Source organism: Tympanuchus pallidicinctus, unplaced genomic scaffold, assembly GCF_026119805.1.
Source record: "Tympanuchus pallidicinctus isolate F22 unplaced genomic scaffold, pur_lepc_1.0 scaffold6, whole genome shotgun sequence".
In the NCBI taxonomy this organism is placed as follows: Eukaryota; Metazoa; Chordata; class Aves; order Galliformes; family Phasianidae; genus Tympanuchus; species Tympanuchus pallidicinctus.
The window spans coordinates 21,221,739-21,248,818 of record NW_026294780.1 but is presented as its reverse complement, the minus strand read 5'-3'; the positions used below and the strand labels follow the sequence as shown (position 1 = coordinate 21,248,818).

Below are 27,080 nucleotides of genomic sequence, written 5' to 3'. Positions count from 1 at the left end.
TGTTAAATGTTTAATTTTCACTTGAATTTTACAGTTGGGTATTTGTACTAATGTTGATTTGGGGAATCAGAAGAGAGTTTAAAGTCTAGTGAGAGCAATCCTTCTGCTTTTGACAAAAGCCAGTTTATCATAGGCAGAAATCCAAGAGTGGCTACAGTTACAGATCTACGGATATTCAAAAGCAGAGAATTATGCGTTTCTTTTGAAGAAGGTGCTAAAAATGTGAGTTTATTAAATTCCTTCTCCTTGTATTTTTGCCTCAATAATTGCACGTCAGACTGTGAAAGGCAAGCACTGGTACTAAAGGGGGTATAGGTGGTGTGGTGAGTGTAAAGTAGGGAAGCAGTCCACTGAAATCTACAAAGAGAGGAACACTAAATGGTCGTATTGTACACACACGGCAGATGATCAATTGCCTTTTTTAGTGTAGTATAAGAGACTTATTTTGTTACTCCATTTGGCCCCAATCCTGCCTTTGAGTGTATGCACACAGTCTGTGCAAAAACATGTGGGATACGTTCCAGGAGTGGAGCCTTCAACGATGTCATAGTGGAAGCATTTTAAAAGGAATGAGTTGCCTTTGGTTTATCAAACAAAACTTATTTATATAATTAAATACATAAAAAACAAAAATAAGCTCCTTTTGCTTCATCCCTCCTAATGGGGTTGATCCCTTGGCTGTAGTGCAAAGTGAAGATCTGCATGCCTAGAAGTAGTCCTTCAAAAGGTAGGACTTAACTTCTCTGCCAGCACATAAGGGTATGTAGGGCGCACACCCTGAGCACCCTGAGGCACCATCTTTTGGAGTAAAAAATGTGACCAACTGTGGTGTTTTTCTTACACCTTGATTCTTGTGTTCCAGCAGGAACAGGCTGCTGCTTGGTCCTGGTGCATTGAAGGTGGCAAAGCCCACTTCTTCAAGACTTCCCAGCCTATGCTGAACAGTAAACTAAAAACAAGCAAGCTCAGGTTTAAGAGCTATCTGTGTGATCTAAAGCTATTTTTGTAGTCATCTAATCCTTCCTATAGGATTAACACCTACACTTTGAAAGCGAGGTGAGGAGAAAAAGGGCAGAGGATCTCCAGGTATCTTGGCAGTGTTAGGTCCAGAGCAGTGATATCCAGACCAGTGCTTATTGCTTTTAACTCACACTTTGTGTAGTAGACTTTTGTTAAACATTAAATATGCATTTCATTTTATGCCAGGAAAGAGAACTGGATATAATATGAAATTTGTCTTCAGATGCTGTTAGCGTTGTTCAGTTACAAGCAGTTTTCAAGACTACTTTGAAATACAAATTTTTTGCCAGAGTTGTTTAAGAACCCTGTTGCTCAGTGTCATCTTTGAGGTTATTTTTAGACTGTTTGCTTATCATGAACACTTCTTGTTTTTTCTTCCTTTAAGAGTTGTAGATACATATATAATTTTTAACAGTTTTAAATAACTGAGAAAATTCATACTGTTAAGAACATGGAATTGTTGTTTTTAGTATTGACTGTGACTCTACATAACTTCGGACACACTTAGGAAAATACTGGGTGAAGTTTTCATTATTATTTCAAGACAGTTGTTATACTGAAGTACAAAATACTTTGGAAATCACAGTAACCTGAAGTATTTAGTTTTACCAAATTGCCCCACTTTGGTTCTGAGCACTCAAAACGTGACAGGAGCAGGGCCTTAAGGAAGGAAGGAGGAAGCGAATAGAAGGTGCTTCCTCATGAAGCTGTCTCTTGCTCTGACCAGAAGACTGATGAGACCACATTTTTAGATGTTCCAGGTAAACTGGTTATTGTATTTATGTTTTGGTAGAGAATTTTGTTATTGCTTTAACCTGATTTTACTGGTCAATAGCGTAAAAACAAACAAAAAAGCTTTCAATGAAATTTGGTTAGACAGATGAAAACAATTCATCAATGCTTGGTCCTAAGTTGACACATTGGTTTGGTAGATGGTTAGTGAATTGACTGCTGACTGCTAAATTAATTGCTGGGAGGGTGAGAAAAACATGCCTCAAGCCCCTTCTTTTAAAGTTTTGGATTGTGGGACTGTGTGCTTGCATTTTCTAAACAAAAAAAAAAAAAGAATCTGTATTTCAGTCTCTGCCAAAGAATGGCCTAAACCTGTGTGTAGAGGGACTTTTTTGATGATTGGAAGTCTCTGGAATGTTAAATTGTTAAATCTATTGAAATTTTAACCACTGAAAGATCATAAGCAACTTACTGTTTGGGATTTTTGTGCAATTAGAGGGAAGTTGAATTGAATAAGGCTGAAATAATGAGCAGACAGCAAATGCTGAATACATGATGCTTAAGGTAGGCTACTTTGGGTGTCTTCATAGCTTGCAGCTAAATGTGATGATGTACATTATTTATGATTTAGAAGTTAGTGGCCTGACATTCCCTGAAAATGTAAAGTGACTTTTAAAATGTAATTTCATGGAACTGAATGAAAGGCCAGTTCAAAATACATTAAGCAATAAGGATGTGTAGCTTGAAATCAGTGAGCTTCTTTTCACTGCAATAAATTAGAGTGTTACTTTAGTGTAGCTAAATACCACCTCAAGAGAGTAATGGCAATTCCTTGCTGTCAGTATGGCTGGGATTCACCTCTATCAGGTACCTGGACTACTTATTATCAAGAGTGAAAGAGTGCAATGTTTTGCTTAGGAAAAGTTCACTGCCAATGTGCATAGATAGGTATTCTGGTAGGAGGCATTGCCCTTTGAAGTTGCAGTCTGTCTTTGCTGTCTGACAGTCTCAAGTTATGCCAGGGTAAGATTAGATTGGATATTAGGAAGAATTTCTTCATGGAAAGATGGTCAGTCATTGGGACACTCTGCCCAGGGAAGTGATGGAGTCTCCATCCCTGGAAGCATTTAAAAGATGTGTAGATGTGCCACCAAAGGAAATGGCTTAGTGATGGGTCTCAGTAGGTTGATAGTTGGACTTGCTGATCTTGAAGGTCTTTCCCAACCGAAACGATTCTGTGATTCTACGGGAATCTGGCTGTCAACAAAAATAGGAACAGGGGACTGCCATTCTGCAGATGCTTCTCTGCTTCAGGTTGTTGCATGACAACTTCTCCCACATATATGCCATCAACATACTATATTTTTCTGCTGCTTTTCTCTCACTGCCTTTCAGCTGTGGGAAATCACAGCTGATGGTCTGGAGGTCTGGTCTTGCCACAAGCCTTAATTATGGCAGCCTCCATTTCAACATACCATTGTGTGCTTTGTCTTCCTCTTTGTCATCTCTTTCAGGTCAGCTCTTTTTCTCCTTGGTGTGAACTCCCACTTGATGAGGCTCAAGAGATCAGGAGGTGGGTCTCCTGGCTCCTCTTCTCCTGCCCCTAGCATCTGGCCACATCAACAACATTTTCAGCCCTTCCTTGTCTCAGTATTTGAGGCTTTCATGATGGTCATGAAAGGAATGGTCTATCAGGAAATGGCTTGTGTGGCAAGGATAAGCACTCCTATGACATAGCTTTTCTCTGCTCCACACCCTTACATGGATGCAGAGTTACTGAGAGCTCATAAGACCTCATGAGTCAGGCCAGCAGCCCACACCAGCATGGAGCAGGGAAAATGGCCAAGCTGTGGCTTGTGAGATGTGGGTGCAGTCACAGAGCCAAGAAGCTTTGCCTCGTGAGTGAGACAGACGTGACAGCAAACTCATGTCTGGCAGCTGGAAAATGCCTTCCATGTTCTGGAGAAAACTTGTGTTGTCCCATAGGCCTTGTAAGCACATTGAAGTCAGACACTACTGCGGGCTGCAGATGCTGTCACTGGTGCGGCACATTCATTCCTGAATGCTTCCTCTGTCAGTCAGTGTTTGCTGCAACCCCAGTGACTGCTTTTTCTGTTCCCTACCCAGCAGGCTGAGATTTTAATTTATTGTGTTTAAATTTTTTAGTAAGGATGTCATGGAACAGCACTGAATCAACATCTCTGTAAGACCAGAGAGTTCCTGGATGTTTGGATGTTCCTTTTCCTTCTGGTCCTGCAAGGCTGGGAGTGTCATCAGGCTCTAAGTCTCAGCAGATTTTATATGTGCAGTGTTTCCCCTTGAATAAACTGTCAGATTTTATTTTGACTTAGACTGATCAAAGCTAACATGAGTTTAAAATAATTGTTGTATTTCCACATACTTGAGTAAGAAACATTTCATGTTACTGAGGCATACTTCAGAGAAAATGCCAAGCGATGTAAATACTACAAGACTGCTGTTTTGTTGTCTAAATGCATAGAAGGGAAAAAAAAAAAAAAGAAAAAAAAAAGAGAAAGAGAAACTGTATGAAAACACCCAGTAGGTTTTAATCTGCTGCTTTTACTCATGATCTGAGATCAGACAGGCTTGCTCTCCTCCACTGACCTTGTGTGGTGGGGTAGCACAGGTGCCAACATACCAGTTAATGAAGCACTGTAAGGGGACATTGCTTCCTGGTTGGATAGGTCTGTCAGAGGCAGAAACCTGCTCTGCAAGTTCCTTCAGAGGTGGGCTTGGCTTTTCCCTTGCAATTTCACTCTCAAAGTTGGCCAACCACGATGGATTGTGTCACCTTGTCCTCCTGCATCACCTGGGTGGCAGTGCCACCTTGGCGGCATGTTCCTGCCTCAGAAAATGGACGTCCTTAATTTGCAAGCTTTGTTACTGAGTATTGAGTTTTCACAATTCACAATATCTAGTATGCTAGATAAATTTCCTTTGGAAAGGTATTTTGTACTTAGAGTTGTGGCTGGAAACCAGGAATTAGTGGTAGAAAATCACCTGGTGGAATTAGGTGGAAAATTGTGAGGACTTGATTCTTTTGGTATGGTGAAACAGAGACCAAACCCCATCATGACAAATTTTGGATTGTAACAGCAATAAGCCTGTTGGAAATGCAGCAACCTAGGCTTATGATTGTCCTTTCTGATTCAGCTAACAGGCTTGGCTACCCTTATGGTTTTGTTTTGTTTGCTCTTTTACTGCTGTTTCATTTTGATCTCATAATTGTTTACTGGGCAGAAAGGAAAAGGGTGAGTCTGTAAGCTGAGCACAAGGGTGCTTGGCTGGGGTGTGATCAGGACCACGGGTCTCTCATAATGGAGGAGCTTGTGCTATTTAGTGGTGGGCTACTGTTTATTCTCAAGTGACTCGAGATCTCTTTTTCAGGAACCTTTGATTTAGAATACACATATTTCTGTAGAGAACAAAATATTTGATTTCAGTGATTGGCCTTTATATACTGAGAAAGTGTTTTGTTTTTTTTTATTGCCATGGAACTGCTGGTGAGCTGTAATTTGCGGTATTGGCTGCAGGTGTGGATTTAACTGATGTGCTGATGAGAAGAATCCTTACAATCAGCAAGATTGTGTCTCTGGGAGCTAATATTGGGCTGAACATCTGGTCTTTGTAGTGGAAAGATGTTTACAGTGTGAAAGGCAATGTTAGCTCTCAAATCCTCTGATACACTCATTAACTCTCGTGAGAGTAGCACAGAGGAGCCTTAACCAGCTTCAGTGTTTTATAGATCTTTTCTGTTTTATAATGTTTTCCTCTTAAAACCAAAAAAGCACTAGAGGTTGATTGAGAGCTGCCATCCAGAGATGAATAGATATTTTCCATGGCTTTAAAACCAGTGTAATTATTTTCAACTGCCCTGTGGGTATGGTTGGAACAACTGCTGATTTTGTTAGCTGCATTGACAGTGTTGTTTGCAGGATGGCTTCTTAGCACAGTAATTTTTCTGCCACTAATTAAAAGCATCTTTGTTGATTTGCAGCATTTTACCCTAGGCTTTGTTTTCTTCTTACAGCAAAGAGCTCCAGGGAAAGTTTTGCATGACGCCGTTTGCAACCACCTGAACCTTGTTGAAGGTGACTATTTTGGCCTTGAGTTTCCAGACCATAAAAAGATGATGGTATGTAAAAAGTTAATTTTCACCTGGTTTTCATCTACATATGCTCTTTATTCTTTCTTCCAGCTCCTTACTTATAAGCTATGTTTAATCCTGAATTTCAAAAAGGAAAAAAAATACTTTATTTAAAAAGCTCTTGCCTGCTGGATTTGAAGAAACGTTTTTAAAACCTGATTATTCCTGTCAAGTTTCATCTGTGTTGAAAGTAGCAGCCAATTCAAACATGAGTTGGAAAAGCATTTTATTTTTATCAGTTGCAATAGAGCAGCCAGCAGCAGGACTGCTGGAGAGTCTCAGCTCCGATTTTATAGTCACAAGTAATTTGGAGCGTGGAGTCTGCAGACAGAAGTTGCAGTGATTGTGATGGAGTTCAGTGAAAAACATCTTGGGACAAGAAGACGGTTAGATAAAATATAATGAGGTTAATAAAAAAGAAAAATAAGGCAAAAATACCCCATAAATAAGCTGTTGAAAGTCCTATATGTGGAGCCATGTGGCACAAGCAGGTGTGCGGGTCCTGACACTTTGGACTGTGAGAACAGCTGCTGGCAACAATCAGACATTGCACTAATGCTTCCAGGGTGGGAACAGTATCCTGTAGCAGAAAAAGCCAAAGGCGAGTGACTTCCCAATCTCATATGGCTTTCGTTCTGAGGTTTACTTCACTTTAGTTTTTTGATGTGACCTCCTGACATGTATGCTTGGTATCTGGGTTGTTTGACTGGTACTTTCTGGTGCATGCTGAATCTGCTGTCTGTTCAGTGAATTCTGCTTCAGTTACCTGGCTGATCTAAAGGAGGTGACTTTAGGCAATTTCAGAAAGATCTGTTTCTATCTATATACAATTTTTCTTTAAAGAGGAGTATTTCTTAACCAAAGGCCAGGGAGGATTTAGCTGCTGCTGCTGCAGTAACCTGTTGTCATGCCGTAGTGCAGGCTTATGTAGGCACTTAAGCTGAACAGTATAGGTCATAAAGCTTTATGCTTAACTATATTTAAGAGGAAATTTTGAAAAAAATGGATGTTGACCTTTAAAACTGATCCACTTTGTAGTTTGCTTCTGGATTTACATGAAGCACGGTTTACTACGATGTTTCATATTTTGCCAAATATCCTTGACTAATGCTTTAGGTAATTTGAGGGAACATAACTCTTCAAAACAGTGTGACTGCAGCTATTACAACAGAGGTCCCTGTAGCCATGTTAGTACATGACATACTGACATTCCTTATATATGTAGATAAAGCTGGGAGAAATGTACAGTTGCATTTTAGTTTTCTAAAAAATAGCGAAGGTCACCTGACCAACCTTATCTACTTCACAGGTCATTAAGTTTCAAATAGATGGCCCTCTGTGTTTTGCTCTGAGACCTGAAATAAACTAACAGTTTTCAGTCTTGTGAAAACAAAATGGTTTATTTGCTTGAGGCAGAACACGGGAGGGATTGAAGTGCTGCCAGTGCCTGAGGCTGTTGCGGTGGCAGGCTGGAAGTATATCCAGATGATCTCAGTGGGGGATCTACGGCTCTGACGAAGAGGAAGGTAGAAAAAAAACCCCAAGGCTGTTCCCGCTTTCACCTAAAGAAATGTGCCTCCATGCATCAAGGATGGTATCTCCTATAGCTCCTACTCCTGCAAAAGGAAGTATTAGCCAAGTATCTGAAAGTGCTGGTCACTGTATCCACCAGTTGTTTCACTATTTGCTTTTCAAAAAGGGGGAGATCCCCCAATCTAGCCTGTGTCTAGACAGGTGTGCCTCGGCTGTGAAATTCAGAGGAATTAATACCTTTAGGGTGGACTCCATGATATAAAAATGGTGCTAAGGTTCTTGAAAGCATTGAGAGGAAATCAGTGAAGATGGTAATGAAGCTGGGAGGCATGTTCTATGGGAACTAAGGACACCTGATTTGTCCATTCTGGAGAAAAAAAGGTGCAGAAGCAACTTCATTACTCTCTGCATCATCTTGAGGAGGGGAAGCGGAGGGAGTTGCTGATTGCTGTTCCCTGGTGACATGATCCTCTGCTAGGCTCCTGTTTGATGGTTGAACTAGATGATCTTAGGATCTTCTAGCCTTAATGATTCTATGATTCAGAGGATGCATGGGAATGGCACAAAGCTGTGCCACAGGATGTTCAGACCGGATGTTATGAAAAAATTTACCATGAGGGGGGTCAAACACTGGATCAAGGTTCTTACTGAAGTGGTTGATGCCTCATGCCTGTAAGTGTTCAAGAGAGACTTAGATAATGCCCTCATTAATATATTTTAACTTTCGATTAATCCTGGAATGGTCAGGTAGTTGGACTTGATCTTTGTTGTTCCCTTCCCACAGAGCTATTCTATTCTGTGTTCTATTATATTCTAAAAGCAACTTGCAGAAGCCGTTGCAGCAGCAGATTTGATTATGAATCATTGCTTTAGTGTGCAGCAGCTTTCTGGATGAGAGTGATACTTACATTTAAATTGTAATTCTCAGTTTCTATGATGCAGCTGAGACAAATGCTCCTATGGGATTTAAAACTTTTTGAGCTTCATAATGGCCGTAATGGAGAATTCAAGCATTGCGCAAATAAATAAATTGCGGTTAGTTCTGTATCTAAGAAATAAAACACACATACATATTTTACGTTCTCATCATCTGAAGATAATTAATTGCTTGTCCAGGGAAGAGGGCAATGGCAAAGGAAAAATAAATATTTGCAGTGTATTTGTTTGGATGTAATCATGTGTATGTGAAGTTACATTCACAGTTCAGCTGTGTTTGTTTCAGCGTGCCAGGCTCCAGACTTCATGTATTACATGTTGACAGTTGTATGTCATGATGCCCAGCAGCTGTACGTGTTCAAGTGTGCTGTATATGTAGAAGAGAAGACATGCACGAGAGATGAAAATGGAGGGTCTGAGGGCTGCACTTTCCCTCAGCGTGAGGAGAAATGAGGCATTGTTGCTAAGCCTGGGATTTTACAGTTTCATCATACTTGATGTCTGCTCCAATTCTCCAGCTGCTCCAGTCCAGTCACTGCTGCAGAATGCCAGACGTTGTTTCAAAAATAAATAATCTATCCTTTGTAGTTCTGAAGAAAAGGGAAAACAGAGATCCTAAGTCAATATTCATATTATTCTTCCTTTCCAGCTTATGAATCAATCTCAGATTGGCTGTGTAGAAATACAGAGTGAGAGCTGCATGGTGTGCAAGTTTTAATTGCCTGGGTTTGGTGACAGTGATGAAGTCTTTGTCTTGCCCATCTTTCTCGTCTCTCCCTACATACATTCAGTATACGCTGGCATTCAACAGTCTGGTAAAGGATGCTGTAGCTTGTAGAATGATTGGAAAAATGGAGAAAGGAATGACATACTTTCTGTGCTCATGCTGTAACACAAATTTCCTCTGGAAAGAAAGAGATTTTGTTTTGTATCAAGGAAAATATATGCCTCCCATATTCTTGTAAATAAGCTTTTTCATATTCTGGCTTTTTTTTCTCCACTAAATCTGGCAAGGTCCCTGACCCTTCGTAGTAGATTATGTACATGCCAACTTTCTGAAACAAAACAGTTGCAGTTACTGAAATGCCAAAAAGTGTCAGAACCAGTTTAACAGGCAATAAACCTTATTTTCCTATTCTTGTGTAACCAACTTTCCTTAGCCCTTCCAAAGAAAAGAACTTTCCCAGGCTGAAAAACATAAAAAGAATTCCATTGAGAAACATTAGTGAGTTTAAAAGGGCAAGAACGTGAGGACTTTGCTAATGGGAAGCCCTCATAAAGTAATTACAAAAATAGCAAACAACACTGGCACAGATACAGCAGCCAGACCTGTTTCTGTCTGGTTTCTCAGGTGATCTTTGAAAACTGATGTTTTTAGGATGTTTCAGTATCTACATAACCTAAAATTATTCAAGGCCAAAGGTGTATTCTTTTCAATATATATATTTTCCCCAAAGAAAGACTCAGTTAATTTGTTTTTTACTGCCTTTAACCTTTGTGAAGGCTGTAGGATGTTCCCCTACAAGTTCTAGAAGTCTCCGAGGAAGGCTCATGCAATTGAGATTGCAAAATAAAAATGTTGGGTGCAATTGTCAGCTGGAGATGGTGAGCTTTCGCACTTCCCTAGTTTCTGTGAGTCATTTGGCTTTTATGTTCTACAACCCAATGAAGGAGGATAGGTGATTTGTCCAAGACATTTTAATTGAGACTACAAAGTAGGCTTTTAGGTTTTAAAGGTGTCATTTCACTCCATTTCTTCTCCTTTGCAATCTAAAGGAAAGACTCAGGTAAGGTTATTAAAAAAAAAACTCAGTTAAGGAAAACCTCAGCCTGATCTCCCCACATTTGTAGAACAGAGAAAATGTCACACAGTCAGAAAGTAAGCTTGCTTTTAGTCATGCTTGAAGCTGTGTCTGCCTCATGGTCTTGATGTGAGAGAACATTCCTCCTTAAAATGGTGGTGGTGAAGGGTTAGGGACCTGTCTGGGAGCTCTGCCATTATTGCTGAGCCTCATGGTGGCCTTTCTGCTGGGTCCCCAGGTCTAGGTGGTTGTCTTGTCATTTCTCTCTTTGTCCACTACTCCCAGCTCAAAGGCAAGCATCAGGCCCTTTCACTTGCACTTCTGTAGATTATTGCAGTGAGAACTACAAGTGGCAGCACAGGAGTGTCTCTTTCTCAGTTCCTTGTTTCGCTTTTCCACAAAGTGAATGGCTGTTGGCCAAACTTGCTGTGATTGTTGCTTTCTGAAGCAGTTATGATAAAAAACAATCAGTTTCCCAGCTCTCTGAGTTTGTGTTGCTTCAAAAGCAATACAGCAGCAACAGCTTATTAGCAATGCTGTTTCCTGAGCATATTCAAGAGTTCTGGAGAGAAGACCCACACTTGAAGAACCAGATAAATAAATGGAAATCCAAATGGTGCAATAAAAAATGCTCTTTTGCAAGCAGTAGTTTGTTCAGAGCTGATAACACCACCTTTTTTCATTTTCAGGTGTGGCTTGATCTTTTGAAGCCTGTTATGAAACAGATTAGAAGTAAGTACTTCCTTGCTGTTGTTTATTGTGCCAGTCCACAGGTGGCTGAGTAAACGAGGAATCTGTTGATTGGTATCTTTATCTTCTCAACCTCCTTTACTGAGTTTTGTTTGGATTGTTGTTTCTTTTTATTTCTGTTCTGACCTCAGAAGATTTATGCTGTATTCTGTGAAGTCATGTCCCAGCAGCAAATTCTACTAAGCACACAGACATTGAACACCTGTGGTTTTACTCTTTATACTGAAGAGGCTGAACCAGCAGCAAATCGAGAAGGTTTAGTCAGGTCCAAGAAGCACTGAGGCAGTGGTAGCAGTGAAGGCTACTACTGCCTCACTGTTGTACCTTTTTGTTGAGAAAAAATCATGCAACAGAGGAAGGCTATGAAGGAACGTACATTCCTGAATGGTAGCTGTAATGAAAGATGAAATAAAAAGAACAGGATGAAGAAAAAAAAAAAGAGCTAGAAGAAATTGTTGATGGGAAGAAGCTAGCAAATCTGTTACTTTCAGGGATGTTGCTTCAGAACTTGAAAGCATCTTAGAGAAGAAAGTAGTCAGGGAAGTCAGGGAATGTTGTGGTGGAAGAGAGAATGGAACTGTACATAGCCATCAGCTTCGGTGAGAGTAGAAGTGAACAGGAAAGACTTTGGTGGCTTTGTTTCTCTGTCAGATATCAGTGGAAATCTTCATTTACTGAGCTTTACAACTGAGATTAATTTTTCCTAGATGTTCTTCTGATCATGTTAGTATGAGTTTGTTCTCTGGAAGCTCTCCCTCTCATGTGAGAGATATGTTGCTCCTTTTGTCACTGGTTGTATTTGTTAGAACAAATGTGCTGCTGTTAAAACAGAAATAATGATTTGCTGGTGGACTTGAAAAACCCTCCCTCCTGTTCTGAAGCAAGTGTAATAGATGCACATAATATATTTTATTGGAACAACTGATGTAATTACCCAAAACAGACTTTATTTTGGCAGAATATCCCTCCACCAAGTGACTGTTCTGTTTTATGGTGCATATGTTTTATTTTGTCATTTGTCAGTAACCTGAAGAGCATCAGAACTAATAGGAGAGGATGGAAGATTGGTTTATCTGTGTGCACTTGAGATCCTGCATACCCCCTGTGCATCATTTGTGACATAAAATTTGGCCAACGCATTACCAACAGATCACTAACTTCTTTTGCCCTTTCCCCTAGGACCGAAGCACATTGTTGTAAAATTTGTGGTAAAATTCTTCCCACCTGACCATGCTCAGCTGCAGGAGGAACTGACAAGGTTAGTAGTTGTCTGACTACTTTTTTTTTTAATCTGAAATCTCCAGTGAACAGAGTGGAGAATGTGGGATTGGAGATGACTGGGTGAGAATCGATGACTCCCTCTCAATGTTAACTTGAAGTTATTTCCCCCCACCATTGAGTGCCCCCGGGGCGCTTCTCTACACTGGGGAACATGTGTGACTGCACAAACATTTGGGACAAAGCTGCTCTGCAGGAATTGCCAAATTGCAGCAGCTGGGGGACTCTACTGCAGTAGCCAGTATTCCAGTGCAAATGCCAAAGGTCTGCACAGCTCCATCCATTTGCAGATGGAGAAATGGATAGGAGGAGGAATTAAACAAAGAGAAAGGTGCAGAAGGATAGAAGGGTGGACGTGTGTAGAAAGAGTACCTAAAGCGTGTGTTTGTTTTCAGTGCTCTTTAAAAACTTGATTTAAGCTCTAAATTTCACTCTGGCATAAAGACATGAATTGTATTTTTCTGTAGGTGGATGTGTATGTGAGGGGAAAAAACATACTGCTTCATGGCAGTACTTCACTGAAACTTTTCAACTCCTGGTCTAGAATTGCTATTCTTTGTAATTACATTTTTCTGTTCCGATTCTCTATTTTCATTATTCGTTTTTACTTTTAATCCTCCCATAAGATGATATTCTCTTTTACAAAGAGCTTTTGTATCTGCCTAAACGGCTTTATAAAGATCATGTTCACCTTTGTGGTGTTTTGTGTTTCTCTGTCTTGGTTTGATAGCAGAGCAATGGAATGTAAAAAAAAAAAAAAAAAAATGATTGATAACTGTTACCAACTTGAACAGAGAAAACTGGAAAAGTGAAACAGGAAGAAGGAATATTTACTTAAAAGACTGAGTGAAAATAATAAAGGACAGCTCACAGCATTATGTGGAACTGTCTCTGAGTAGATATTCTGCATAGCAGTTGCTTAGTATGTGGAGTGTAAATTGATTTTTGGTGATCTCTTTCTGTGCCTGGAGGCATATCTCTGAATCTTAATGACTTTTTTGTTAGATTTTAAACGTGTGTGCTGGGGATCTTGAATGTATGTACACAGCAGTGTGTAGGATGTGAAAGCATATCCACAGGGAATGGTTTTGTCACTAGGAGAAGCAGAGAATATAATACGTCTGTGCTTTTCGCTTCTAGTAGGGTGAATTTTGTATGGCAAGGCAGATGTCTGCAGGTTTCAAAAGGACATTATTTAGATCTGCTATATTATTTCATGTATTCTGTATTTTGGCATCCATACTCCTCTGCTCAGTTTGCATTTTTCATTTAATTCACCTATATCTCATTCAGAAACTCACTGTTCAAACGCGAGTTCTCACTGAATATATTAAAATCCAGTCTTAGTAAAAAGTGTTGAGATTCTTGCATGAGTTCCCCAGAGGATCTGTGGTCGCTGCAAGGCTTGTTAAGGTGCCTGTCCAATTTGGATTACATTCCAAGTGTAGGAGAAACGCCTGCTATGAGGTTATTTTTTTTTTTCTAGGTAAAAATTTGATGCTGAGTGAAACTAACCTATTGCCATTTCTGTTGAAGCAGAAATAAATTTAAATGTTGAAATAGTGCTGTGGACCTGTGATGTCGGTGCACATAATCTGTGAATGTAGAATTGCCCTCGATGACTGGTTTGTAAGTGAATGTGTTAAAAATGGCTCTTAACAGTGCAGGATTATGTGCTTGCAGAAGTATTGGAGCTAGATAAAGTCATTCAGTAAAGACCTTGCTCCATATTTCCAAGTGACTGCCAAGATGGAAACTTAAGTTCCCCTTCTGTTCTGGCATTTCTTCTTGGTTGCAAGTATGTCCATTATCTTGAGATGCAGTAACAGCTGTCACATTTGCTTTTACTGTCAAATTGCTTCCATATTTCATTGATCTGGTTAAGAGAGATAGAAATGGAGAAAGAAAAAGGGATATATTTTGATTCTGATAAACAACCAGCCAGTATGTAAGATGGTAAGGACTGTCATATAGTACTTGTTACGATTTACTTATTACTTCTAATATTCAGATCACTTCTGTAGATGCCAAAAAGTAAAAGGAATGTATTGCAAAAAAAAAATGGACCTGAAGTTTAAAACTTCTCCATCTTTCCCTCTTGCTTTGCATAACTCTTTCTTTGTCTTTGTTTTGCAGGTACCTATTTGCATTGCAAGTGAAGCAGGACCTGGCACAGGGAAGGCTAACGTGTAATGATACCAGCACTGCCCTTTTAATCTCACACATAGTACAGTGTAAGTTCCCTCCTTCTGGGAGGATTAGACATGCTTTGCTGGGTTACTTGTTACAGTCTAGTAGGAGATGGCTTGAGTCATGTTGACAATTTATTGTATTTCTGTATAATAGCATTAAAATGCAGAGAATTTACTCTTTTAAATAAAAATGAGCTCTTGGCCATTGGATTTGCATTTTTAAAGTACTCATTTGATGGTCTGTGTAGGATCCTTTTAAAAGCAAACTTTGCAGGCAAGCAGGTTGAATTCTCCTGAATTTTTGCTTCATTATTTGTATTTAGCATTGTCAGCAGAACATTCAAATTCCTGGAGATCTGAATGCTGTCTAGAGAATGTAGTAAATAAACATGCTTAGAATGCCAGACTAAGTCACGTTCCTAAGAGGAAACTGATAGGGAAGAGGAAAACCCAACAGATTTCAAGTTGTTTGTTTTTTTTTAAATTGCAGTGCATCTACAAGAAGACTGTTCAGTGGACTTATTTATTATATCACAGCTTCTTTTGACTTCAGAATCACTTGGAAAGCATTGTATGTTTTCCACTTCGAGACTTTGGATATTCTTGTTGAGAGTAAGAGTAGGAAAAAATACTTAATTCACATACATAATGGTCAGCCAGATCTTTGTTCTAAATGCTGTTGTGTGGAAATTGCAGTCAACAAAGGTGTTCAGAAGTTCTTCAGTGTTGAGTAGATAAATCTCATGATCCTTTCTCATAGTCTGAGTGTTAGGGTTGTTTCTTATCAAGTATTACTGGAAAGGCAGATATTGTGTGCTTTTCTATCTGCCATGGCCATCATTGCCCAATGTGACTGAGTAGCAGTAAAGTACAGCTGCCTTTGGAGAAATCTGGATTTTTCAAACCATTTCAAAACTGAGTGTTTTTGCAGCACAGGCTTGAAAAATAAATCCTTAGCTAGCAAGCTTTTTGTATATTTTAGTTTTGCCTATTAACAGCATTCAGTACACCAGTGGTGGTTCTTTCCTTCTTTAAGCTAGTTCTAATTTTCTGTCTTCACTGATAAAAATGTCTTGGTAACTTTGGGGAAATTGAGCATCAGTTGTTACACTATATTCTAGGAGAGTGGGTCTTCCCTACCAGATGTCTTTGTACCAAATAAAGATGTTGGGGAGAGAATACCTTAGTGCATATTTCTGTAGTAGAGGTGCTGCTTCATGATCATCTCCTCTTGAACTATTCTATTGCCTATGTATTATTTTCTTATGACTTCTACGTAGATCTTAGTTGACGCCTTGCTCATCTCTTATTGATTATTCTATTCAATTCTTCACCGAACCCTCTGCAGCTCTGGTGCCTGGGCTGCTCAATGCAACTACTAGCTTGTTTTCCTAGCATGAAAGGATAAAATCCCAGGATGTCCTTACACTTATACAAGGCTTCTTTTTCACTTCTGTGCACAGTCAAACTCAAGTTTTACTGAATGTTTTTCAAAATTCCTCCATCGTGCACTTGGCCATCCCCCCTGACACACAAGTACAGGAAGGCAAGAAGCTTTCTTTTAAAGGTGTACAAAAATGTCACATCACCACCACTGCTCTCATGCACTGAGATGCGTTATAATGTTGAATGAAATAGTCTTCCTTTTGAAATCTTTTTAGCTCTTTGTCCCCTTCACCTTTGAGCTTTATGTGCAGACTTGTGAATTGTAGTTTTAGGAAACAAGTAGTACTCTCCTTATGGATGGTAAAGTAAGATACTTTTATATTGGGGAAAAAAGAAGTGTTTTTTCCATCTTATAAAAGGAGAGAGGCAAGGGATTCATCCCGCAGAGGTAAGGTAGTATCCACAGAATCCAAACTGCTGCTTTGGGTAGAGAGATTTTATGCCTTACGGTGCCTCTTCACAGCTTCCAGCTGCAACTTGGGCTGTTCTGGATGTTTATGATTTTCACCCTCCCTCTTTTTTGTGTGTTTGCTAGAAACCTCAGCTAAAACTTTGTGACCGTCTCATTTATTCTTGCACCTTAGTCTCATGAACATTTTTTCTGTGAAAATTGAATCTGATAAGAAGCTATGACTGTATCTTACCCATGTGACTGTCTTTTGTTATTTATTTTCTCTCTGCCTTATTATTCAGTAGCTAAAGAAATATCCCATATTTGTCTGCTACAAAAATAAAACTTGACAGCTGATAAGAGTAATGGTATCAAAGTGGAAAGATGGAGAACATAGGAGTTTAGGTATTGTATATCTTATCGATGCTGTGCCTACCAGCGGTTTCCATGGGGGATATCTGATTCCAAGTGCCTTTATATTATGTATACAGGCTTATAGCAGTGTTATGGACTGTTGGTTTTTTGTTGTTTTTTTTTAATATGAAATCCAGTATGATAGCAACTAGGCTTATGTTAAATTAGCAGGTATGTTACAGAACAAAATTTATAAATGAAACATTCTATTTAAAAGCACCTCAGAAGCATTGTAGAAAGTGTTGGATGAGAGGACACTGATACAACAAATGATGCAATAAGGCAAATGTGTTAAGTAAGAAGGCGGTCTGATTAAACAAAAAGAGCTGAAATACAAAGCATTAGACGTATCAGAAGAACTAATGCAGGCAGAATACAGAGAGTGTGCAATGCACTTGCAAGCTAAGAGAAGGGAAGCCTCAATGAAAATCAATCTTTAGCTAAAACAGAACGTAAAGAAGACCTATATGCAAGGCTGATAATATTCAAGATGCAGCTCCTTTGTAGAGGGAGTGATAGAAGAGCTGGGGTGAGAAGAAAGCAAAGATGCTTGGTACAAGGTCGTAGAGAATGAAAGTAATTAGAAAGCCTGGAGGACAATTTTGATAATGAATTTGCAGTTGACAGAGAACACTATAAAAATCATGTAGCAATAGAGTAAGTCATATGTTCTCTGGGCTCTGGAGAAAGCCCTATGTAAGGTGGTTAAGTGCTTCTGTGTAAAAGGTCTACTACAAGGTATGAATAACATTTTAAAGAGTCTAGTTCATGCCTTTTGAGGTGCTGCAGACTTAGACAGGCTTATGGCCCCTTAACGAGAAAAAGCTTACTTTTTGTTTTAGTTAGGGTTAAAAATGCAACACAGATTAGAATCACTGGAATCAAGTGAAATGGGAGTGATGGACCTGCTTGAGATATGGGAATGAAAGAGACTTTTTTACAAAGGAGAATTCTCAAATAATTTGGGATGTGCTTGTAGCCACACATCTCAAGGAATGACTCAGAGTGGATGAAATGAGGAAGGGAAAGGAAATCAGACACTGTTCAGTGGCTCTTTTCCACCTCTGCAGCCTGGTTGGGTTGAAAGGTTACTTTTCTGTCATTTGTAGATACCTTGGTCCTCATCTTCTCTGTCAGCGTGAGTTTATCGATTCTCATGTTTGCAAGTATGTTTGCTATCAGGCAACCTTTTGCCAGAAATCACTTTGCAGTGTTACAGGCATCTCTTTCAACCTTTCTTTTATCAAAAACCATCTCATTTTGGTCAGAACGTGTTTAAGAGGTCACTTACATGGGCAGAACTGAAGTGAAAGTGAGGCAAGGATCTGAGTCTGCATTCTGCCTGCAGCCTGGATTTAATACAGGGAAGCTGCATTTTAATTTCACTCACATTAATAAGATAGCAGCCTTTTGTTGCAGCGTTGTTTGTAATGTTCTGGCAAGTCTGCAGGCAGAGGTTGCTACATCACTCTGTGAAAAACCCAATAGCAAGATTTTTAAGAAGCATTCCAAGAATAGCAGGCAAAAAGATACTAATCTGGCAGCCACACATAGATTGCCTGACCCTCTCTCCCCCTAGACGGAAAGGAAATCTCTCTGAATGGGCTGCAAAATGGAAGGCGGGTGTGGCATACTGTTGCACACACATTGCTGAGTAACTGCAGCAGATGGGAGCAACTTTGAGGAGGAGGGAGACAGAATGTGTCTCAAACTGCTGCAAAATTGTGGAAGAGGAGTGTTTCATAACCTGCTGATTACGTGTCTGTGTTCAAACACACAAACGAAACCATCTCACTTCAGATTTCCCCTGAGATTAGAGTGTAGGGCATGGGCCTGGGGAGGAAGCTTGGTTTGCCTGCTCTGGGGAAAGGTACCTGAGTGCTACCGTGCATAAGAGTGATGGATGTGATCTGCTGAATTAACGCTGTTCTCCCAGTTACCCTCGTTTTATTCTGCACATAAATCAAAGCAGCACTGTGATGATTTCATTTGTTCAATTAACATCTGACATCTACGTACATGATTGTGGGTGGGAGGAACCCTTGGGTTGCAGGTACTCATACAGATGAGAAGGGAGGAATGTATGAAAGATAAAATAGCGTGAGTCTGAGTCATGGCTTCGTGTGATTGCTTCTCTACCCTCTTCCCAGCTATCTGTACCTTTTGGATTGCCTGAATAACTCAGATTTAATTTAGTGTTGTAATAGACTTTTCTTGAAATTCTCCATAGCTGAGATTGGGGATTTTGATGAAACCATAGACCGTGAACACTTAGCGAAGAACAAGTATATACCTCAGCAGGAAGCACTAGAAGACAAAATCATGGAATTTCACCGTAATCACATGTAAGACTTTTTTTTTCTTTTTCCTTTTTAGTCTTCTTTTAATTTAGTGTAGTTTTGTTAATACTTGCTATGTTGTATATGCAAAAGAGATTTGGGTCTCTGAGTTTCTCAAAGTTTACTTGTCAAAAAACATCTAAGCCTTTGAATTTACAGTTGCCTTTCTCCCATCATCATAATAAAATGCTTAAAGAACAATTGATTTTGATATTCATTCAAGCATGTCCTTATTTTACAGTCTATTTCATCCAAAATGCTTCACTGCTGATTCCGTGCATGCAGATATGATTGCAAATGATAGCTGATCAGTCAGGCACTTGTGACAATGCACTTTTTGATCTCAAGGACATTCAGTGTTGCTTTTTCACGTCTCTATGCTGTATTTAGAGATGGTTAAAGAAGAGATTTAATGATAGTTTTGGGAAAAGCAAAGAGTGCTTGCAGAACTAGGGACTTGAGGGGATCAGCACTCAAGGTGATAGTGCACATTAGTGACTTGGTCTCCTAAAGTCTTGAGGAAAAAAGGTACAATTGTGAAAAAATTTTGGAATAAGACATAAAAGGGTTTTTTTTTTGCTATGAAAACACCTCAAGACTTGAACAGTTTCATTTTAAACTAACTTGAATTGGAGATGAGTGTAGGGAGCTCTACTCTGCTGATAATTGGAATTTTTGCTTAATTCAGTTGCAAGAAGTTTAGTGCTTGTGGGTTTCCAATGTTTATGTTAAAGTATCTCCTGTTTCACTTCATTTCTGTTTTGCATCCACTTTTACAATGACACCATTACAGACTCCCATTTATTTATTTTCATTTTGTAGGAATATAATATGTTTTTTCAATGGAAAACAATTAGAATTACTTCTGTTAAAGCTAACGGCTCAAAATCCAAGTTTCAGGTGTCTCAGTACTGGAGTGGTCAAAATTTCTAGCAGATTGTAAAAACTGAATACTTTGATATTGGTCTATACTATAATGCAATGTTTTTTTAATCTGATTAAAAAAAAATTCTGTGGAGATAGAAAAAACAATCAGATGTAATAGCTCTGATAGCTTTTAGTCTCTGGTAAAATGTCTATTTATGCACTAGAGGACCCGTTGTTTTCTATTAATCGGTGTGAATAGTTTGTGTGTCTTCTCTTTTGTTTCTCAAGGGGACAGACGCCAGCAGAGTCTGATTTCCAACTTTTGGAAATTGCCCGTCGGCTGGAGATGTATGGAATCCGCTTGCATCCAGCCAAGGACAGGGAAGGGACAAAAATCAACCTGGCTGTTGCCAACACAGGCATTCTGGTGTTTCAGGTTAGAGCCGCTCAGCATATGACTTTGCTCTTTTTAAAGCAGAGAAATCTCTTAGCGCAATAAGAATCCAAGGCCTTAACCATATCAGGAAGAATTTGTTTAAGAAAATTGAGGAATTTCCAAAGCTTTTCTAACAATAGCCTCAAACCTTATATAGCTCCACTACGTCCTTTACTTCCAGGGACTCATACCTTGTTTGCGCACACAGGCTAGAACTCAATCTTGAACTACAATGCGCTATTCAAAGTGCAAACTGATCTGCAGCTCACAATTTGCAAGTTGGTCACGCTGACACCTTCTGCATAAAGGAGCAAGCAGGTCTTGTAGGCATGGTGCATAATAATGGTTGTGAAACAGGGACGAATAAGAGACACCAGGAGTACAAGGTGAAGAATACAGGAAGTGAGTGCAAGCTCTCTGTAGTGTTGCGGTATCCTTGACCAGCTTTGGGCTGTTTTACCTTTGCTGAGTTAGAAAGCATTTTCCTTAGATTTCGTTGCTCTACTGCCTCAGTCAGCCTTGTTCATGAAGCATTATTAGCAAATTTATTGTGCAGTTCTCCTTAGAGAAATAACAAATTGGAATTTTATAGATGTGAAAGTACAGATAGTCAGCTTGCATAAGCTGGTTTCACTTCAGTTGAGTTTATATCTACTAGCATCCCAAGTGCCTCTTTCTGCACAATGTCAAAAGCAGTAAGTAAACTATTCTTTAAAATGTCCATTTACAAGTATTTACCACCATTCATTTGACTTCAGTTAAAATAGTACAGCGTTTCCAACCTTGAAGAGTACTTTGTCTTTTTTAATAAAAGAAAACAACAAAAACCAGCAGCAAAAAATGAACTCAGAAATGTCTAATCGCAGAATTACAGAATTGTGGGGGTTGGAAGGGAGTTCTAGAGATCATCAAGTCCAACCCCCCTGCCAAAGCAGGTTCCCTACAGCAGGTCGCACAAGTAGGTGTCCAGGCAGGTGTTGAACATCTCCAGAGAAGGAGACTCCACCACCTCCCTGGGCAGCCTGTTCCAGTGCTCCGTCACCTCACTGTAAAGAAGTTCTTGCACACATTTGTGTGGAACTTCCTAAGCTCTAAATTAAAAAAATAAAAAATAAAAACTCATAGCAGTTAAATGGATTGACAGTACAGCTACAAAACTGAAGCATAGATTGAAGCACGAGAACATGAAGTTATTGTGAAAATGTACACAACAGTATCACAGTTGTATTTACAGACCCTTCCCTGCTCCCCTACAGCACTTTCATCAGTTGAATTAAGGAATTGCAAACCTTTATAAATTAAGATTGTCTTACAATTGAAGGAACATATCCAAAATAGTATGGGCATCACTGAATCCCAGCAGACTGCTGGGGTCTTTCCGTATCGATGCAGCTGCCAGCTGAAGGCCCAAAGTCTGATTTGTACAGCTCTAAAAGTCTGTTATCTCCCCTTGTTGTAGAGTCTTTCAAAGAGAAGTGGGTTGTTTTTGCCCACTTGGAATTTTTGCTGGAGCCAGCTCCAAGACTGAGAGCTGAGAGAGAAACTGAGGTCAGGCTCTGACCTGCTGGAGTCTGCCCAGCAATTGGAGCCTTCCGTTCATCTATTTATTATGGGTATAGCTGAGAGAAATTGAAAATGTAAAGACCACATTAGAATGACATCGATGTAAAAATCAAAATAAAGGTTCACTGACAAATGGCTTAAACAGTACCCACTCAGACTTACTTTGAAGTCTGCCTTTTATTAAGAAATCAGTGTCAGTGCTTCTGAGTGTTCTGAAGGAGGTTAATTATGTGATTCTTAGACAGCAGACTGACTTAGCAGAGATCATCACGCTGTCACTACTCCTACGTCCGTCTGGTGACGGAGCCCAAACCAATGTGAGTTTCTGCATTCAACCATCTTCGAGTTGCTGTTCTTTGAAACCTTTGTGCTGCACTGTAGGCATGTGTGTCTTGAAATCTTTACTGAGTAAGCTGGTGTAATGAATGTTCTACAACAGTGTCTCCACTTCTAAAGTGGACACCTCATCTACAAAGAGGCTGAGAGTGCTGAGGTTGTTCAGCCTGGGGTAAAGAAGGTTCTGGGGAGACTATATTTCAGTAAAGGGGACCTACAGGAGAGCTCAAGAGGGGCTCTTTATCATAGGGCAAGGGATAACTTTTGAAGTAAAAGAGTCGATTCAGATTAGAGGTTAGGAGGATGCTCTTTACTCAGAGGGCAAATAAGGTGCTGGCACAGGCTGCCCAGAGAAGCTATGGATTCCCCATCCCTAGATGTGGTTGAGTCCAGGCTGCTTGTGGCCCTGGGCAACAGATCTACTGCAATTTGTCACTGTCCACAGCAAGGGAATTGGAACTGGATGATTTATATAACTCCTTCCACAGTGATACTGGGGCAAAGGGCTAATGATACTCTCATTGAGAATAATGGTATTTCAGAAGGATTTCTCTTAGGCTTACTGTTTGTTTTTGCTGCATATATATTTTTTTAATATTTTCTTACATTTCCGAAACAGGTAAACTACTCAGATTCCTTTACTTAAGTTGCTCCCTATGAAGAGACAAAATAGGCTGCTCTGCTTTGTACAGTGATAGTGGATTTCATAGTTTCACATCTAGTCAGTATGCCTAGTCCTACAAAAGTTCAAGAGCTATAAGTGCCTGCCTTCAGTCTACTACTACTGGGTGCTTATGGTTAAGAATGTATGTTGACATTTGCAGCACTGGGGGGTGAATGAGAAAAAACACTATAATCGCAAATGAAGAGAATAGATGATTAATATTTGCCAGAATTGTAGTGGCTTGAATTTCTCCATTCAGAGCTGTAATGCATAAATTCTGCTGCTCTGTCCTTTGTAGGGCCACACCAAGATCAATGCCTTCAATTGGGCTAAGGTTCGAAAGCTGAGCTTCAAGAGGAAACGTTTTCTTATCAAACTACGGCCTGATGTGAATGTAAGTCTGTGTCAGAGATTGGTGAAGCTGACAAAATGTTATTTGGTAAATTTCTACTCCCAGATTAAACATATGTTTTTGTCACCTCTTGAGAGTTTTTTAATTACTTTTGTTCAAAACATCAAACCAGCATCTCGGGTGAGCAGCCCAACTAAAGGAAATGTAAACTGAATGTCACAGAGTCTTCTTCTGACTGTGCTTCTGGAACTATATCATTGGTTCTTAACTATGTAAACCACCTCTTCACATGTTATGCTTGTGAGACCCCTTCTTTATCTCTGTCATACTTGTCAATGAAAGAAAGCTTAAGCAACAGCTGTGATATTGCTAGGCAGGTCATTGATGTCTAAAAGGCAGAGTAGGGTCTATTCATACTGAAAGCCAATGAGTTGGGAAAAATCTCTTTTTTTTTTTTTTTTTTTTTTTTTTTGTAGCATAGGGCTTGCTTTGTCAGGGTGTCTCTGTAATGTGTGTTGCTTGCTTGCTCACATTGTGAATGTTCTCTCAACTTTCAGAGTTCATTCCAGGACACTCTGGAATTCCTTATGGCCAGTCGAGATTTTTGCAAATCGTTCTGGAAGATCTGTGTGGAGCATCATGCCTTTTTCAGGCTGTTTGAGGAACCTAAACCAAAGCCCAAACCTGTTCTTTTTTCTAGAGGTTCATCATTTAGGTTCAGGTGAGACCTGCTTTCTTCTTTCCACCTTTGTTAACTTCATATTTCAAAATCACATGCGTATCCTTAATGATGTAGGATTAAACCCACCGTTTTCAGCTTCCCGTCTGTAGTTTGCTCCTATATATTTTTAATTGTATCTTCTCAGCCAGAATAGTGCAGAGAACACTGGGGAAAAAGCCTGCGTTGATTTTTGTAGTAGCTGTTGCAAAATAACTGTCTAGAGGTAAGGTATCAGGTGTATTGGTTCCAGCTGATTTCACTCGAGAAAATGTGTCCCAAGTTACACCAGCTAACAATTCTCCAGCAATCCTTGGACTCTCTGTCTCTAAGAAAAGATCTTTTATAGATACCAGAGTAGAGACTTACATTTTCATGGTGTGGCCCTGAGGTAAATTCATCCCTACACAGTTTAAGAGATGTCTTTTCTCTATGCTTAGCCGACATGCTTGTAAACGGTTTATACGAGATGATAACTTATGCTAAGACCAGGTCTACCTGCAGTATTGATAAGAGATGTAGGAAGAATTGAAGAGTTAGATGGTTGGATTTTTCAGTTCTTGATGTTTTGTTGTTGTTTTCTGTTTGTAGATACAGTATTGTGCATGTCAGGGGCAAATACCCTTTCATTTTGTTCGGGAAGTTGATACAAATTGAACAACCAGAAACACCTTCTTTGTTGAGATAATGTTGTTGGTACGCTGTACCTGCCTTGAGCGTGTACCCAGTAGGTACGGCCATTCTGTCTTCCCACTTTGTTTCCTACTGGCAAAATAAATTAATTAAGATAGAAAGAACTAGGGTAAACAAGCTATTAATTTTTGAGTTTCTGACAGAGTAAATAGTAAAACGTAAATGCATTCAGCTTATCTCTTGCTTTGGAGAACAGATTTTGCCTACATCTTGCATTCACTGTGAGCTGTGCTGCATATGCATATGCATGTGGTTACTTTTTTCAGGCCTTTCAGTAAATCGGTTGAAATGAATGGAAAGGTGCTGTTTTTTTTTCTGTTAGCAAACAATCTGGAGGTTTCCTTTGCTGTTCCCAGTTCCCTGTGGAGTTTTTATCTTTGCACAGTAGGAGATATTGGGCTTTCTCACTACAATTTTATGGTGTGTAGCATAAGGAAAGTGTTCAAGTTCCAGCCTAAATCTTTGCAGAGACTGTGTGCATGTTTAGCTGACGTAACTGAGTTATGTTACAGCTGAAATGCATTTTAGCAGCTTTCTTTTTGGTTCCAGCATACGAGGTAAGGCTGGGATTTGAATCCTGGAAAGCTTCAGGGATGTCTTTTGTTCATGTAAAACTTAACCTCTACTTTGCTTTATGCTGGGTGATTTCCCAGTCATATTGCACAAGGGTGAGTCAAGGGCACATAGCTGAATTTAATTAGTTCTGACATAACATCATAAGGTATCTCCGTAATAAAAAAAAAAACAACACATGGTAATATGCCAAAAGGTAGAAGCTTGTGAGTATATGGTCATAAAGAAAGAGACCTTCTTTATGATTTTACGTGAGTTTCTACTGATACTGACAAATATTTTTCTGGTTGCCATGACTTCATTTGCAGGCCACATACGTATTTATGATGACCAGGTCATAGGAAGTATTTACTGTGAGAAATTCAGAACCTCAGATTAGTAGTGTAACCATTTTTTTTCTTTCAGTGGCCGGACTCAGAAGCAAGTTCTTGACTATGTTAAAGAAGGAGGGCACAAAAAAGTACAGTTTGAAAGGTGAGAGGAAAATAAAAGAACTTTTTTTTTAAAAAAAAAAATTAAAGCAGCAGCCTCTGTTTATTTATAAGAGATTAGCATCATTCAAAGTAAAAAAATTCCTTCTCTGTTGGTTTCACAGTTTATCACTTGTATGATATCCTGTTGGTCCTGAATGTTTGGCAGAAGTTTGCATAACCAATCTATAGTTTATTTAAAATCTATAGTCTTCAATTTGTTTTTCAGCAGTGAATGCCCTACTGTTACAGGTAAACTGTTCTCATATTGATTTGCACCCTCTTCAGTAGGATGTGATTAATATATGTGAGCAGAAAGAGATTTAAATGGGTTTTAAATGAACATATTCATCTGAGAATAAAAGAGAAGGTAGCAAAAGTAGGTACAAACATCCTCAAGGGAGAGATCTCCAGGGAAGACATCTTAACTTTGCTAGAGTGCATTTTATTGGAACTGATCTTATTTCTTGTGAGCTGAAATTCATGGACAAACTGCCACAAAGATTATGACAATTTATTGCTAATGACTCATTTTCTGCTGATGGACTGTTTTTTGTTCAGTGCCTCTCTCTTTTCTTATGGTAATATGTTTCCAACATGTAGCACATTTAAGCATTACAGAAAGGAGGATCTGTTTTGGAGCAAGCCTTTTGTGAATGGTGCTATTCAAAGTTTTTGTTTTCAAGTAGGCGTGTCTCTTGATTCCTTTTCGTGGTAAAACTGAAATGGCCTCTTACTGTGATTTTGCTTTTATCTCCAGGAAACACAGCAAGATTCGTTCCATCAGGAGTCTGACAGTACAGCCTTCAGAACAGCATACAGAGGTGCCAAAACAAGTCAGTGATGTTGATGAAAGCCTGCATCATGCCTTTTAAACATTTCTTATTACATTACCCACTTCCAATTGATCTTTGGAAACTTCAGGAACATAGGTTTCTGCTCACTTTGTATTTAAGCGTGAGCTCAGGATCTCTGGATGTTATAAAGTTCAGCTTTTTTGATGTGGAATGTGTTCATTTCCACTATGGAACAGAATTGTCTCTAGACAGCAGCACAAGCATAAATAGTGAGCTTGTCTGAACTGTGCTAATGGCCACCTGAAAAACTGCAATCCGCAGTGTTACTGCCGGGGTTCCAAGTTTTGCAGGTGATTGCACTTGGGAAAATGCAATTATTTTCCTTCACTGAGGAGCGTTGGCTGCCCAGGACAAGATATTCCATTATATTAACATTATATTAATTTCCTCAGAGAAATTTCAGCTGTGTTCTTTTAAGTTATTATGTCTTGTAGATACCAAAAGTATTTGTCTTACATTAATAGTGATTATATGTTCGGAGTTTGCAAATCTGGTAGTCTAGTCGAGGTGAAGCTGCAGCAGCTGTGTGTTTCCAGGTCCAGCCAGTGGC

The 27,080-nt window shown here is 39.4% G+C and overlaps 1 protein-coding gene and 1 long non-coding RNA gene across 9 annotated transcripts in view; one reads left to right on the top strand and one right to left on the bottom strand.

Moving 5' to 3' along the window:
* LOC128071612 (uncharacterized) overlaps nt 1–27,080 on the bottom strand; it is a 679,004-nt gene that overhangs the window by 428,910 nt on the left and 223,014 nt on the right. The gene's annotated exons all lie outside the window — the stretch shown is intronic.
* Nucleotides 1–27,080, top strand: part of FARP1 (FERM, ARH/RhoGEF and pleckstrin domain protein 1) — a 202,393-nt gene that overhangs the window by 131,555 nt on the left and 43,758 nt on the right. For 6 of the 8 annotated variants that reach the window (XM_052705857.1, XM_052705862.1, XM_052705861.1 and 3 more), the window contains 10 exons: nt 5,804–5,908; nt 10,881–10,923; nt 12,121–12,199; nt 14,356–14,453; nt 18,893–19,007; nt 20,157–20,304; nt 23,166–23,261; nt 23,777–23,940; nt 25,609–25,677; nt 26,434–26,509. In XM_052705857.1, coding sequence (XP_052561817.1) covers nt 5,804–5,908; nt 10,881–10,923; nt 12,121–12,199; nt 14,356–14,453; nt 18,893–19,007; nt 20,157–20,304; nt 23,166–23,261; nt 23,777–23,940; nt 25,609–25,677; nt 26,434–26,509 — 993 coding nt within the window. The remainder of the gene's footprint in view (nt 1–5,803; nt 5,909–10,880; nt 10,924–12,120; nt 12,200–14,355; nt 14,454–18,892; nt 19,008–20,156; nt 20,305–23,165; nt 23,262–23,776; nt 23,941–25,608; nt 25,678–26,433; nt 26,510–27,080) is intronic. The other 2 variants (XM_052705860.1, XM_052705858.1) reach the window with 1 other exon arrangement.